We start from the raw sequence: 16,545 nt of genomic DNA, 5'->3' as shown, positions 1-16,545 counted from the left end.
ACGCGAACCTGGCTTCCGCGCCCCCACCAGAATGCCCTATTAATATTTTAGGGCTAATCGAACTGATGAGCACGCCCCGGGGCGCTGCCCCAGGCTCACTCTCCTGGTCCTCCTCTCCGATGGACTACCCAGGAGACCAGCAGGCCAACTGTTCTCCCGGTTGCGTAACCGCCGCGCCCGGTAGCTTAGAACGCGGCTCCTCCTTCGCTGTCTCTCAGGCCCATCACCTCCGCCGGCCAATCACGCACGGCGCGCTCGGCCCAGAGCCCGCCTAGAGGGTGGGATTTCGGGACGCCAGCGTCTAGTAGCCCCAGAGCCTCCGATTGGCGGGGGGGCGGGATCTGTCCAGGGTCTCGGCTAGGATTCTGCACACCGAGCCCTCACCCCAACTGTCACTAAGCGCACGCCTTTTTTCATTTTCTAGCGGGGATAAAGACAAAGACGAAGAAACACTTGAGATAAATCCAATCATTCTGTAAATATTTACTGAGAGCCTCTGTGTGCCAGGCACATTTCTAGGTGGTTGACATACGTTAATGAACAAAAAGGATCCCTGGACCGGAGGAGATTAAATTCTGGAGGCAGATGATAAACACTAAACATCATAAACAAACAGACAAACAAATTAAATAGAAGACATACAACTTTTCTGCCCTTTTTCTCAGTTCTCCTCCAATTCTGAGTCATGCCTAAGTCTGGAATTGGTAGCAGCAGAGATAAGTGTATAGGAGGTCCCAGTGGAGGTTATTTCTCCCTCTGTGATTCTGGAAGCGGCCCACCAGAGTCTACCTTACTAAGAAAACTACAAACAATGCTTATCTAAAGCAATCAATCCATCAATCACAAGCACAAGCAAAATAACCCATAATCACAACTGAGTCAGTCAATCTAAGCCAAGTGACCAAGTTGCATGAATTTCTTTTGGGAGAAGGGAATTGTCAAGGGGAGTTGTGGGTAATGATTGTTAAAAATAGGGTCACCTTGGGCTTCCCTGGTGGCGCAGTGGTTGAGGGTCCGCCTGCCGATGCAGGGGACACGGGTTCGTGCCCTGGTCCGGGAAGATCCCACATGCCGCGGAGCGGCTGGGCCCGTGAGTCATGGCCGCTGATCCTGCGCGTCCGGAGCCTGTGCTCCGCAACGGGAGAGGCCACAACAGTGAGAGGCCCGCGTACCGCAACAACAACAACAACAACAACAAAAATAGGGTCACCTTATAGATAACTAATGAGAACATACTGTATAGCACAGGGAACTCTACTTAATGCACTGTGGTGACCTAAATGGAAAGGAAATCCAAAAAAGAGAGGACATATGTATATGTATAGCTGATTCATTTTTCTGTACAGTGGAAACTAACACAACACTGTAAAGCAACTATACTCCAATAAAAATTAATTAAAAAAAAAAAGTAGGGTCACCTTGAAGGCATTTGAATACAGATACCCTTAAGATTAAGAATGTGTATGAAGGAAAACTGTGGTGTTTATTGTTGCTCTTTGGAGTGCTTGTGTACCTTACATCCCTTCATAACATAAGATGCCATTTGTGAATATGCCAGGTTGGCAGACTTGGCAAGGTGAGATGGATTTGCAATGGAAGCCATGGAGGTTCATTATTCCATTAGCTGCCCGCTACAAAGTGAGGATCCAGATCCTGGAGAATCATACAACCTCAGTGCTGGCGTTGGGGTGGGAGTGGGGTGGGAAGCTGAACTGAATTGTTACGCTTGGTAATATTTGAAAATAATGCTGAACAGAGTAACTGGCTTATATTATTTAAAATTTATTTTTTAAAAACTAGTTTCTCTGTAGAATTAACCTATTGAGTATCTACTGTGTATATACACTGCAGGATATACAAAGATGGATGGTATATAATCTTTGCCCTCAAAGAGTTTTTTATTTAGTGTAAGGGACAAATACGCGTGCAAATGATGACAATACAATGCACAACATGCTAATTCAATTCCACAAGCATCCACTGAGAGCTCGTCATGAGCCAGCCCTGTGCTAGAACAAGGACAGAAAATATTATGAGAACACAAAGGAGCAAAGAGATCCATTCTGGCTGGGAAGAGTGGGAAAGCATTCTTGGAGGAACCAGCATATTACCCAAGGTTACACAACCACAAACAGTAAGTGATGGAGCTGGGATTTAGTTCCAAGCAGTCTGAGTACAGAACCTACTCCCATGAATGCTATGCTCCACCACCTCCCAGTACGTGGAGCTTGGAGTAAGGCCACTGAGGTAAGAAAGTGCAAGTAGTCAGGTGTGGCTGGACCAGGGTTTCTCAACCCTGGCTGCACATTAGGACCTTGGGGAAAGCTTTGTAAAATCCTGATACCCAGGCCTCACTCCCAGAAATTGCTTTCCAGGTAGTCCTAAAGCACAGCCAAGGTTCAGATGCCCTGGACTAGCCTCTGGGGAGGCAAGACTGGAAAGGTAGGCTGGACCTAATCTGGCAAGCTGAAGTTCCATGCTAAGTTACACATTTCAACTTTATCCTATAGGTAAAGAAGCAGCCACTGGGTAGGAGAATTATGGGGTCAGAAGTATTCAGGATAATTATTCTGGCAGCAGCCAGAAGGATAGGTTTGGGGAGCAGATGAATAGCAGTTAGGAGAGTGGTGTCATCCCAGTGAGAAGTGAGGGAGGAACTCACCTAGGGTTGTAGAAACGTAAAGGAGGGGACATATGTAAGAGACATCGCAGGGTAACTTCAACAGAACCTGCTGACCAGTTAGAGAGAGGGGGTGACAAAGTGGGAGGAGTAGAAGATGACTGATGCTTTCAGCATGAGAGGAAACACTGGAGAAGTAGATTGGGGAATGCGGAGGTGATCACAACTTCGTTTTCTGTCATATTGAGTTTGTGGTTCCTGAGGAACATTCACGTGCAAGTGCTACATGGGAATTTGGAAATTTGAGTCCGTAATTAAGGAGAGAGAACTAAGCTAGATACCATTTAAACATAGGTGAGACCTGAAATTTCAGCATTTGGCTGAAATCATTAAGGAAGAGAATGTCTGAAACTACATTTATATGAGAAATACGAGGGCCTTGGTGAACACCTACATTTGAGGGGAAGGTGAGGAAAAGACATAAATGCAAGGACATGAAAGAAGAAACCAAGAAGGCACACAGGAGCAAGTGAGAAGAGTTCCAACGGAGAGAAAAATCAATGTCAAATGAGTAGGCTGAAGAAATAGCAGCTTTTGTCTTTAGGGTCATTGGAAGGTCACTGGTAGCCTAGCAGTTAAATAAAGCGGACAGAAGGGAACCAGACCACAATGGACTGGACAATGAGGGGGAGTTGAGGAAGTGGGGGCAGGAAATGTAGAGTTTTCTATTAAGAAGTGGAGAAGAGGAGAAAGGAATGGGACCCTAAGGTGAAAGGTGTGGCCAAGGGAAATGAGGCTTTTTGTGCAGGGCAAAGTTAAGCATATTCTAAAACCACAGAAGCGTGTGTGGATAGATACAACTTGAAGTTAACAAGATGCAGGGGTAAAGTGAGTCAATTCCTGGAGGGTACTGAAAGGGACTAAGTCAAGAGAACTCAAGGAAAGACAAAGATTCTTCTTCCTCATAAACAAGAGGGAAAGAAGTCAAGATGGAGGGAGGCACCCTGGGAAATTCTGCCAGGCTGGAGGGGAGCTTCTGGAGTTGATGACAGGCAAGCCCCAGGCTGAGATAACTGGGACCTTGAGAAGAGTGGGAAATGTCTGAAAATGCATACATAGAGAAGGCATTGGAGAGTCAGCTAGGAAAGAAAACAAGGCATAAAAGGACTGCCTTGGAACACCACCAAGGCATTTCTTTATAACATGTAAAAGCTGTATTATGACATGTTGAAGTATTAACACCGACCACTGCTGTCTATATTATTTTCCATGTGCATGAATCTTTTAAGTAGTTACAGGGAAAAAAGTAAGCTGCCTGTTCCAAACAGCTTACACAAATGAACTGAAGTATGAAGACAAATAAACTCTCTTCTGATGTTAGCAAGTTATGGAGTATCATTAGTGTTGAAACCAGGTTATACTGAGCATTTTCGATCTGGTAGTTAACTTTATTATCATTACACTTGTCTGAGTCACTCCTGGGCCCTAAGAAGAGAGGGCCAGAGTTACCACGTGAGAGTAAAACATTATATCAAAATAATTAGATTGGCTACAAAAATTTCCCCCCTTCTGCGTAGCAAAACCTAGCCGACTTGCTAAAATTTGACGCAAGCTCCAAACTATTTGCGAGGAAAAGCATGGAGAGATAATATACAGCCGTACCTGGGGCCCGTACAAGGCAGCCGAACGTGCTAAGAAAGGCTATCAGCAGGCCCACTCCCGCTAAGGGGGCAGACACCGGAATCCGGCGGCAGAATGACTTGAGGGCACATCTAGGCGCTCCGTCTTTTGCCAGAGAAGGGCACACCCCAGGATCTGAGACCATCGCTCTGAGAAAAATCCAAGCTCTTTGATGGAGCCCCAGAAAAGCCTCTCCCACCCCACTCCCCCGTCCCCTAAGGGCAGAGCTGGAAGGAGCTGCAGAGTTGGCGGGACACCGGGTCAGGCGACACTCTGGTCGACCGCGCCCGCGCCCGGGGCGGCGCCCGGTGGTGTGCGGACTGCGCTTGCGCACGCCTCACCCACCCACCCACCGCGGAATTCGCGGCGAGGTGGGGCTGGGCGCCCACGCTCTCCCGTCTCCAGGCAACGGGAAAAACAGAGGCCAGCTGAGAGCGCCTGCGCGGCCGTCGGTGGAGGGAGGGTTCGTGGTCGGGAAAACTAAGTCCTGGGGTTTCCCCTGAGCAACAGCTGTCCCCGAGAGCCTCAGGTGCGCGGAAGGGCGGGGAGACATGGGGTCAGCACCTTGACCTCCCAAGGGCCCGACAGATTGTAGAGCGAGGGCTTGTCCCCAAAGCGGAGTCTCCAGTAGAGGCTTCCCGGTTGAGCCCTCCAGGTCAGAATGCGACTTAGGCGTTACGGATCTAAAACCCGCGGCGGCCAGATCAGGTGGTCCCCGCCTCTCGGATTACAGACCTGCCGTCTGTGCCGCGGGGACTCCTTGGGTGAGGGTTTGCCAGTCAGGCACCTGCTGCAGGCCCTGAGCTGCAGCAGCTGTGCTCTTTGGGGTCAAGCATTGTTTCAGCAGGAGGGAAGCCCCGAGAGCTCTTTGTGCCAGTCACTTAGCAATGGGCCGCAGTTTTCTCACCTATAAAATGATGGGGCTAGACTTGGAGTCCTAAGGTCCCTAAATTCGAGTCTTGTAACTCTGAGAGAACCCCTCAGTTTACAGGTGAAGAAACTGGAGCCAGCGAGGGGAAGCTGCTTGTCCTGTGTCACAGGCCTAAAAACTGACTTTCAGTCCAATAGCTCTTTCCACCTGCTACAGAGTATGCTGTGTATGGCAGCGGCTGGTACTGATACAAAGGAAAGCCAGGTGACAGGAACACCTGTATCACATTCCTTTTTCTATCCTCAGGACCTAATAAGCACCCGCAAGACATAATAAGTGTTCACCAAATGCTTATTGAATGAAAGCTCTGGCAGACCCAGCACCACTGTCCCTAAGAAGTCTAAGGGAAAATGTGGGTAGGACAAATGTAGAAACAGTTTACTTTAGCAGCCGACATGAACCTCAGACAAACTCCTCACATACATCTGGTTTAAATCTCCCCTAGGCTTTCAGTCTATGCCCTGAATGGCTGGTCTCCAGTTGGCACTGCCTCTGCCTGTGGGCATTATGCTCCCACATAATAAAACGGAAGCTCCAGAGCTCCACTCAGCTAAGCAAGACCCCTCTGAAAAAGGTGACTCTTCCCAGCGGTCCTCTATGGGGCACCCGAGGAACAATGTCCAGCAGAAGCTTTTGAGCAACCAAGAGCAGACGCTGGATAACCTCTACACTCACCCCAAATGGAACACCTGCACGAAAGCCCAGAGCTACTCTTATCCCTGCTGTGCTGGAATCAGCCAGCAAGACTCAGGAAGCAATCCCCAGGGCCAAGCAAAGTGTTTATTTTACTCACCAGGCCCTCAATCCCAGTATCCCAAAGCAAATAACCAGGAATTCATCCCCTTTACAAAGAAGCGAGTTGGGGTGGACCGGGCATACCCACTGAAACCTGTGTTTCACCGGAAGCCCCATAGTACAGGTGAGGCTGGCACTGATGGGGACCCGAATGTCTCTCCAAGACCCCCTGAGCCAAGAAAGTTTTCATACAATAGCTTTGGTTCAAGGAACTGGGTGAATTCATCTGTGGTTGGTACAGTTGCTGCCAGTCAGGAGGACAGGGTCATGGCAAACCCCAACAGGACGGAGTGGCTGCAGATCCAAAGACTAGAGGCTGCAGGGGAGAGTTTAGAGGAGGAAATCCGCAGAAAAGAGGCTCTTCTGAGGGAAAAGCTGAAGAAGACAGAGGAGGAACTCAGAAGGATCCAGAAGGAAAAAGAACAGGCTGAGGAAAATGAAAAAAGAGAGCTGCAGAGAATGGTACTCCCCGGGAGGAGAGTTAAAGGCAATACCACATACAAACCTATCTTCTCCCCAGAACTCATGTCTGAGGAGGTCTTCAGTAGAGACACAGGAGAGGATGAAACTTGGGGACGGTCTCAAGAAAGATCTAGTCCATTCCAGTTCTCTGATTATGGAGTTCAGAAGCTCAAAAGGGAAAGACTGGTGGCAAGCAATAACAACATCCGAGACCGAGTCTCAGGGCGATTGAAGGAGACGTTTTCTCAAGCTTCAGAAGCGCCGCTCAGTGCTTTGCGGAGGTCCACCAGCAATTCTAGCTCGTCTAGGGCACCACACTCCTCGGGCTCTGGCTGTTCCACTGAAGAGCCAGAACTGGGTGAGTGCAGCCACTGTGGCCGAAAGTTTCTCTTGCTCAGGCTGGAGAGACACTCCAACGTCTGCCGCAGGATGCAGAGTTCCAAGAGGAAAGTGTTTGATTCCTCCAGGGCCCGGGCCAAGGGCACAGAACTAGAGCAGTACTTGAACTGGAAGGGACCAGCCTCAGTTAAGGTAACAAGGGCCTTATGGATTTGCCTTGAGTGGGGATCATTTTAAGAGCCTGTTATATACTCAACCATTTTCTTTAAAAAAATTTCATGTGTCATATGGGGAGAAAGTGAGAATTAACGTTTGATTTATTGATTACTACTGTGTGCCAGTCACAGTGATGGGAGCTTTTCATATGATCCTCACCACAACCCTGTGAAGATTTCATTATCTTTTATCAGTTCAAAAATCAAGTGTCAGAGAGGTTAACTTGCTTGAGATCACAAACAGTCTTAAATGACAGTCAGCATATAAATCTGGGTCAGAATGACTCCAAAAATCTAGAGTTAAAAAATATATGTCCTTGGGCTTCCCTGGTGGCGCAGTGGTTGAGAGTCCGCCTGCCGATGTAGGGGACACGGGTTCGTGCCCCGGTCCGGGAAGATCCCACATGCCGCGGAGCGGCTGGGCCTGTGAGCCACGGCCGCTGAGCCTGACGCGTCCGGAGCCTGTGCTCCGCAACGGGAGAGGCCGCAACAGTGAGAGGCCCGCGTACCGCAAAAAAAAGAAAAAAAATATATATGTGTGTGTGTGTGTGTCCTTTCGATTATAAAAGTAATAAACACTTACTTTAGAAAATTTAAGAGAATGAAAAATATAAAGAAAAATATTATGAAGCCTTTCACTACCCTGAGAGAATTCTTCGCTCTCTGTAATATATTCTGCCCCCTCCCAAGATTAGGACTTGCTACCACTCCTATAAGCTGTATCTATTTTTTCAACATTGGCTAATTTTGATATACCTTCTTAGTAAATACATGAAACACAATTGTTTGGAATTCTTTTTCTCCCCATTTAGAGAGTAAACACCTTAAGGTTAGAAGACTTTATTTTATTTTTTTAATAATTTTTATTGGGGTATAGTTGATTGACAATGTTGTGTTAGTTTCAGGTGTACAGCAAAGTGAATCAGTTATATGTATATATATATGTATCCACTCTTTTTTAGATTCTTTTCCCATATAGGTCATCACAGAATATTGAGTAGAGTTCCCTGTGCTATACAGTAGGTCCTTGTTAGTTATCTATTTTATTTTTTAATTTTTATTTATTTATTTTTTGCGGTACACGGGCCTCCCACCGCCGCGGCCCCTCCCGCCACGGAGCACAGGCTCCGGACGCACAGGCCCAGCGGCCACGGCCCACGGGCCCAGCCGCTCCGCGGCACGCGGGACCCTCTCGGACCGGGGCACGAACCCGCGTCCTCAGCATCGGTAGGCGGACCCCCAACCACTGCGCCACCAGGGGAGCCCTATTTTTATTTTTTAAAACTTATTTTTGGCTGCGTTGGGTCCTCATTGCTGCGCACGGGCTTTCTCTAGTTGCGGCAAGCAGGGGCTACTCTTCTTGCGGTGTGCAGGCTTCTCATTGCAGTGGCTTCTCTTGTTGTGGAGCACAAGCTCTAGGCACGCGGGCTTCAGTAGTTGTGGCACGTGGGCTCAGTAGTTGTGGCTCGTGGGCTCTAGAGCACAGGCTCAGTAGTTGTGGTGCGTGGGCTTAGCTGCTCCGTGGCATGTGGGATCTTCCTGGAGCAGGACCCAAACCTGTGTCCCCTGCATTGGCAGGAGGATTCTTAACCACTGCGCCACTAGGGAAGTCCAGTTATCTGTTTTATATACAGTAGTGTATATATCTCAATCCCAATCTCCCGATTTATTCCCCCTCAGCACTCCCTCCTGGCAACCACAAGTCGGTTCCCTATGTCTGTGACTCTATTTCTGTTCTGGAAACAAGCTCATTTGTACCTTTTTTTTTTTTTTTTTTTTGGTTGAACCATATACCATTCTAAGTGCTCTAGATTACATATACTATCTCACATAATTTCCCAACAATACTACTACTATCCCATTTTAGATATGAGGCAAGAAGTTAAGTAACATGCCCAAGATGACATACACACACACACACATATATATATATATATATTTTTTCTATGTCATAATATTGACATTCAGTCCAATAATCCTCCACTGCAACAGCTCCTTTACTTTGCAGTGAAAATTGATTTGTATATTTTTTGCCTCTGAGTCCTTGTGGGATTTTTTTTTTTTAATTCAAACAGAAAGTCACTAAAATTATAATCATCCTCATCAGTTCACTCTGTCCCATGTAATTAATTTTTTTATCTTGATCTTTTGTTAGCTCTTTTATGAATTCATCAGTTTTCCATTAGAGTTCTGAAAATGCTTATTCATTCAGTTCAGCAGTATAGTCAGTTACCAGAAACCTGTACTTGTCAGAGTCTTTTCCATGAATTCCTTGAAGATGAAACCCTTTTATAGGAACATTTTTGCAAAAGCATCAGAGTACACCCAGAACTCTCTGTAAATGACCAAAGACTTAAAAATGACCACGGTTAAAGATTTGATGAAAGTTCATAATAATGCAGTTGACAAGGAAATTTAGTTATTTCTGAGATATACATTTTAAAGTAATAACTAGAATTATGACTTATAACATTATACCAGAACATATAAGAGTTTTAGAAATTTCATGTAATGTCTGAAACATTTATATTAACATATTTCCATACAAATAACCCAAAGAAAGTTTAGTATTAGTTGTTTTTTTGGTTTGTTTGGTTTTTTATACTGCAGGTTCTTATTAGTCATCAGTTTTATACACATCAGTGTATACATGTCAATCCCAATCGCCCAATTCAGCTTCCACATATAAGTGATATCATATATTTGTCTTTCTCCGTCTGACTTACTTCACTCAGTATGACAATCTCCAGGTCCATCCATGTTGCTGCAAATGGCATTATTTCATTCTTTTTTTTTATAGCTGAGTAATATTCCATTGTGTATATGTACCACATCTTCTTTATCCACTCCTCTGCTGATGTACATTTAGGTTGCTTCCATGTCTTGGCTACTGTAAATAGTGCTGCTATGGACATTGGGGTGCATGTATCTTTTTGAATTATGGTTTTCTCCAGATACATGCTCAGAAGTGGGATTGCTGGATTAGAGGACTTCGTCTTTGGTGAACATTCCTAGCTGCAGAAAAATGTTGTAAAAAGTGACTTTGAGACACTTCCATACATTTGGGGGAACTTCATAGGCACATTTGGATAGTCAGATCTGGAGAAGATTGTCTGGTGAAGCTTCTACCACCTTGTCAAGGTTATAACACTGGGGTTGTAAATGAGTGTTTCTCAAAGTGTGGCATGCTGACATGCATTTTTTATTTCAGTAATTGTAATGCGTATTAGAAAAGTAAAACATGGTAAGCCCTTGATTTCTAGGAATCATGAATTTAAAGAAAAATAGTAAGAGGGATTAAGTGAAAGTGGTATGCAAATGATCAAAATGTGCGAAAGCCTAGACCACATGACCTCAAAGCCCGTCCAGCTCTGAGTCTCGTAAACTGTGAGAGTGTTATTCTATTTTCATTTCCTTCCAACCCTCCCACTGCCATGCTAACACCTCTTGTCCGTTAGCACTTTACAGTTTATGTGTGTATTTGCGGGGCTTTTAAAAACTCACGTTTATGTGGTGGCTGTTAAGAGAAGTCTTTTGCAGTCTTAATTATTTCTTTCAATACGATATGGGAGATCACTACAAGAAAGTCCTTTCCATGTTTAGCGACGATCTCCCTGAAATCGGGTTTCCAACGAGAAGTCAACATTTTGCCCTTGCAGATAATGATATGATCATCAGTTCCTGTTCTATCCTGTTTTTTTTCTGGTCAACCCAATAATCCACTTGGGTATTCTCTGTCCCACTATAGTGGTTTATTTCTGGCCAGAACCTAAAAGAATCTTGTGTTTCTTAAATTCCCAAATACAGTAGCAATAAAGCAAAAAAAAAAAAAAAAAAAAAAAAAAGGGTTTCTGAGATCAGATGCCCTAGCTTTGTGGAAACTAGTTTGAGGAAATATGTTGCATTGAGGACATCAAGGCAGAAAGGATCTGGATTGAGATGGACTCCTCTCCTTGGACCGTCCCAAGTTTTATTCCAAAGCTTTGTGCCTTTGTAAGCTGAGTGGTTTGTGTCTCTCTGTTATTCCTTCAGTGTACTTGCAAGAACAGGTGATTTTTCTTTTATCCTTTAATATTCACGTAACTTCCAGCAGACTCATACTCTTGTCTCTCTACTAGACCTTATGTATTTGAGCATAGAGACTATATCTTTGTGCTTTGTGATTAATAAGTGTTAATTGAATAAACTTCAGTACAATGAAGAATCAAAGTATAAGTATCATATAGTTGAGGAACTTTCCCCTAATTCAATTCTAAAGGTTCCTAAATAGCATCTCTAACACTCTGATTCTCTTGCCTTGTCTGTTTCAGTAAGATTTTCCTGATGGATCCTTCCTTTTCCTTTGATAACATCTCTTCCTATATTCATCACCAAGCAGCTACTTGCTTTTCTTTTTTCTTCTTTTTAAAATTAATATTCTTTTCATCTGAGTAGTATTTGAATACATTTGAAAAATCATGCAGTACTGAGTGACCTATAATGCAGATCAACAGTATTTTGCCTCATCCCTCTCTGGCCCCTCATCTGGCTCCCACAGGCAGTTCTGATAGATGGCTCTTCTGGTATGCATTTCCATATTTCTAAATAATATACTTATTTGCTTGATTTATCAATTTTGCACATTATCTGTTGACCTCTTATGGACACTCTGGGTTCTTATCCCCTCTCCTCCCACTTTTCTCCTTCCCTTATCCTTCCATTGTAGTGATATCACAGTTTGGGGTTAAACCAGTAGTCAGCTGTTTTTGTGATAATAACCACATAAATTTTGTTCACTGCTGAGTGGACAGATTCTGCCCCTGCCCACATTCACCCAGAGTTAATAACTGACCCAAGTTTTAATTTGCTTGGTTTCCTACATACCTAATTGTATTTTTTTTCCCCTGAATGATCTGCCCAGTATCAGACACCTGTTAATGTTTTTCTATCAGTTTGACTTTTTTTTCTTCTGGAAGCTCCATCCCACCATTCTTTTTCTTCCTGCTCCAGTCCAGACTGGTTCTTCTCCAGGCCTGGTGCAGACCTGTTGTTTGGAACTTCTCTCTGCTTCTCTCCTGTTTCCAGCACCCTGTGTCTTCCTTTTTCTTGCTTTACTCCTTGCTTTGCTGAAGCTTTATTAAGAAAGGTGCACGGGAGGCATATTTTTTGTCTTGGGATGAATTAAAATATCGATATAATAGCTTTATTTTTGATTGATGAATCGGCCAGGTAGAGAATTCTAGCTGGAAAATTATTTTCTGTTAGAACTTTTATGGCATTTCCCCACTAGCTTTTAGCATCCAATGTTACTGTTGAGAAATCTGATACCATTTTGATTTCTGCTCCATTATATGAAACCTATAGATTTTTTTCTTTTTCTTAAAACTTATAGGATTCTCTCTTTATTCTACAATGATTGTGTTGGATAGTGGGTAGGCCATTTCAATCTCAAGGGTAGTGATATTTATTTCTAGGAATGTTTATTGTCTTCTTTAATAATTTCCTCCTTGTGCTTTCTGTTTTTGGAACTCCTATTAGTCAGTGTTGGACTTTCTAGATTGACTTCCTAATTTTCTGATCTTTTCTACTTTCCATCTTGATCCTTTTTCCCATTCTGCATAACTTTTCTGACATTATTTTACAACAGTTCTATTTTTAGCTATTGCAGTATTAATTTATAATAGTTCTTTCTGGTTCTCTCATTCCTTTTTCATAGTATATATATTCTTGTTTCATAGATAAAATCTCTTCTAACACTACTTTGATATTATGATTTTTTGTAAAAAAATTTCTTCTGCTACCTGCCTTGTTGCTACTTCCTGAGCGTGTATGCATGTGTGTTCCTGTACTTGTTTGGTCTCTTCCTTGTTAGAGCTTTACTGACCGTTCATATTTAAGCTTAAGTGGGGCTTGTTGACTGAGGGCTTTCATATTAGGGTTGTCAAACAGTGAGCCTTTTCATTGGGGTCCCTCAGAATCAGCATCTCAACTTTTCTCTCAACTGCTTGGTGCATCCAGAGAACTCCTGCCTCCTATGAGGGTGCCTGTGTCTGGTACTCTGGGAGCTGAGTGGGGGAAGGAAGCTGACAGTTAATTCCACAATACATTGCGTACACTTGCCCTTAATCTCCATTTTCAGCCCCTAGATTAACCCTGCTCTCCACTGTGCGTGGATGTCCTGAGTCTGAAACCTGTCTGGTTCAATTTCTCCAGAGAGGGTGCTGGAAGTGTTGGACACTTGGATGTGCAAGGTGGAGAGGAGCCCTGGGAGCCAACCTGTTCACCTCCCCCTTCCCACTACCTGTATGTCCAAGCACTGAGCCTCCCAGGGGTTCTGCTGGGAAATAGGCTTGCCTCTCAGTACTATATAGGCCTTTGCAGGCCCTTAGTTTAAGTCAGCGGTCCCAGACTTTTTGGCACCAGGGGCCGGTTTTGTGGAAGGCAGTTTTTCCATGGGTGGGGTGGGGAGGGGGATAGTTCAGGCGGTGATGCGAGCAATGGGGGAGCAGCAGATGCAGCTTCGCTCGCTGCTTGCCCGCCGCTCACCTCCTGCTGTGCGGCCTGGTTCCTAGCAGTCGGTGGACCAGAACCAGTCCGCAGCCCCGGGGGCGCTGGGGGCCCCTGGTTTAAGTGCCTCCACTCTGGCAAGTCAGTTATCATTGTCGCTTCTTTCCTGTTCTCTTTGACCTTAATTTCCTTACTGTCATTCTAACGGAGACTCAGGAAGGGGATGAGATAGACACCAAGTTAAATGATCAGTCTTCCTTCAACTTACAGGCTGAACCTCCTTGGAAGACCAACTGGAAACAGAAGCACGAATCTTTCATCCGTACCCTCCGTCAGGCTCGAGAGGTCCAGCAGATAATTGCCAAAGGTGGAAACCCCTCCGACCTGCCGCCCATCCTGCCTGCAGAAAATCCAGACTATATTCAGTGTCCTCACTGTAGCCGCCACTTTGCTCCCAAGGTGGCAGAGTGGCACATTCCTAAGTGTAAGACCATCAAGAACCGCCCTCCACCTCCAAGGAAGCACTGCAGTTGAGCAGACAACAGTGGAAACTTCCTTGATAGTCCAGAAGGCTACGCTTCTCTTCAGCAGTAAATGGGAGTAGAATAATTTGATGCAGAGCAGAAAGAACTAAAACTTTTACATCTCCCAGGTCTGCCTGCAGAGCTGAAATCGGTGAAGAGAGAGAGACCCATTGCTGAGCAGCAGGAGGCAACAGGAAGCCTCAGCTTCCCACTAAATCACCGCCTGCGGCTGGGGCGCCTCATGTTGTTGCCCTAAGAACTGATGGGTGAGGGCACGTAAGAGTAGCGAGGAGGCTACATTAAAGCTCTCTTCTTGCAAGCCTGATTGTGGTTTGTGCTGGTTAAGTGCCTGCATTTGCTGTGCCTTCTTGCCACTGCCTCTGCATGTATGTCTATGGCTTCTGTTAACTCTTGTTCTTGCAAGAAGTTGGCTCGTTGGTATCAGAGGATCATGGTATCTTATAAAAAATACAGTTTTGCCGTAAGACAAATGACCTCCCTGATACATGGTCCTGGCCAAAAGTCAATACAAGCATGGAAGGTTCAGGCGCCAGTATGTCCTAAAGCCTCCCCATGTTGTACTGTGTAATAAAGGGAACCTCATCTTTATGTACAACACTTTACAGGGTAGGGATGGGGAAAAGCACACTATGTCTCTGCAGTTGTTCCTTCCTAATGGATTTCATATGTCAGAAAAAAAAAAAGGAAGGAAGGAACGTTAGTTTCAGCTATTGCTAGCACTCTGCTTTCAAATCAGGTTGGTTTAATGACTTTTAAAATGAAGCAGCAAAATATACCATCAAAGCAACCTGGGACATTCTGGTGTCACATGTCCCTGCTGATCACATCACAGTAAACTTCTATTCTAGGAAGTAAACTTTGAAGGAAAAGATAGCAGATCTAAAATTTTCTCTGGGCAGAATCATGCCTACTGCAAGTAATCTTCATAATTAGGCCTTCAATAAATGGGTTTGGGGAATTTAAAATTAAACAAATAATAAAATGAGTGAGTCTTAGACTTGTCAAATGGGAGAAGTGATAAGGTAATGTCTGATGGGGGAGAAGCTATCAGTCCAGGTAGGATGAAGCTAACACAACAGATCTGAAATACTAGTAAGATTACTGTCCTGAGAGTATCACTCAAATTGTTAGCTTAAAACACTGGATAAGCTGTGACAAAGTGAGAGAGTGGCATGGACATATATACACTACCAAACGTAAAATAGATAGCTAGTGGGAAGCAGCCACATGGCACAGGGAGATCAGCTCGGTGGTTTGTGACCACCTAGAGGGGTGGGATAGGGAGGGTGGGAGGGAGGGAGACGCAAGAAGGAGGAGATCTAGGGACATATGTATAACTGATTCACTTTGTTATAAAGCAGAAACTAACACACCATTGTTAAGCAATTATACTCCAATTAAGATGTTAAAACAGAAAAAACAAACAAACAAAAAAAACACTGGAGAAAAATCAACTAACCTGACCTGGGCAAAGGGGACTGTGCAGACCAGAAAACCACATTTACTAAACTACAGATGGCCACTCACTCTTGTTCCATTTCCTCTGCAGCTTCTGCTGAGTGGCTGGGCTAACAGATCAGACCAATTTGATATGCAAGTTTAAGGCTTTAGCTGTGAAGCTGCTAGACGCTAGGCTAAAAAAATGATGTTTTAAAAAACTGCATGTATTGCTTTATGCTCTTCATAACTGTTACAAAGAGAGGTATCACATAATAGGGCTTTTTGGTTGGTCATTCAAAGAAAACTCACAGAGAGACACTGGATATTTAACCCAATATATACATTCTCCAGTCAAGTTTAATGAGGTACCCACTTTAAGTTTCACACTTGATGGTAAAAGCAGTAGGTGACTAGAATAAGTGGTGGCCAAGGTCACACAGTGGTAGCCTGTGGACTGCTTTGCCCCACAGGTATGTTTTATTTGACTGACATAGTATTAAAAATATAATCTGACATTAAAAAATTGGGATATGGAGCATCTTTTGAGAAACTGGAAGTTCTGGAAACCCTGGGCCTGCACCCTGTATAGCACCAACTGAGTGGGATTTAGAATCAGTTGCTCCTTCCAGACGGGGTGGAGCACGATCACCACAGCCCCGCCTGGCGTGCTTCACTTATTTGCCTTGTCTGCCTGGCCTGGAACCCCTGGATGACATTATAAAGGTCACAGACCAGGGGCCTCCAGGGAGAACAAATGTTGTGTGTGTGGGGAGTGCTTTCTTATGCTGCTAGAGGAACAAAGAATAGTCAATGCCATTGTGTTCCCTTCGATCTCAACATGTTTAGGCCTTTGATTATATCAGGAATATCTATTAGCCTTTTAAATTTAGCTTGATCGGATCTTTGGGAAGAAGAACCTTTTTCTATCTACATCTCTTCCTAGATAGCAGAGGATGACAGAGGATAAATAAATGCTGCTTGTTACTGTCCGTGTTTTATACTACTTTATCCAAGAAACTTTAGTGCAAGTAG

The 16,545-nt window shown here is 44.5% G+C and overlaps 2 protein-coding genes across 2 annotated transcripts in view; one reads left to right on the top strand and one right to left on the bottom strand.

The window, feature by feature from the left end:
* Positions 1-4,596, bottom strand: part of MLH3 (mutL homolog 3) — a 42,325-nt gene extending 37,729 nt beyond the window's left edge. The window contains 1 exon segment of the mRNA XM_082647343.1: positions 4,283-4,596. Within this exon segment, the coding sequence (XP_082503469.1) occupies positions 4,283-4,445 (163 nt within the window). The 5' untranslated portion in view covers positions 4,446-4,596.
* A 1,100-nt stretch (positions 4,597-5,696) lies between these two features.
* ZC2HC1C (zinc finger C2HC-type containing 1C) lies at positions 5,697-14,062 on the top strand (the record flags this gene model as incomplete). Its single annotated transcript, XM_082649086.1, has 2 exons — positions 5,697-7,019; positions 13,799-14,062. 2 exons carry the CDS (start codon positions 5,697-5,699, stop codon positions 14,060-14,062), a joined length of 1,587 nt encoding a protein of 528 aa, XP_082505212.1.
* Positions 14,063-16,545: the final 2,483 nt, after the last annotated feature.

This window comes from Grampus griseus, assembly GCF_964374135.1.
Source record: "Grampus griseus genome assembly, chromosome: 2".
In the NCBI taxonomy this organism is placed as follows: domain Eukaryota; kingdom Metazoa; phylum Chordata; class Mammalia; order Artiodactyla; family Delphinidae; genus Grampus; species Grampus griseus.
This window is presented reverse-complemented; position numbering and strand designations above follow the sequence as displayed.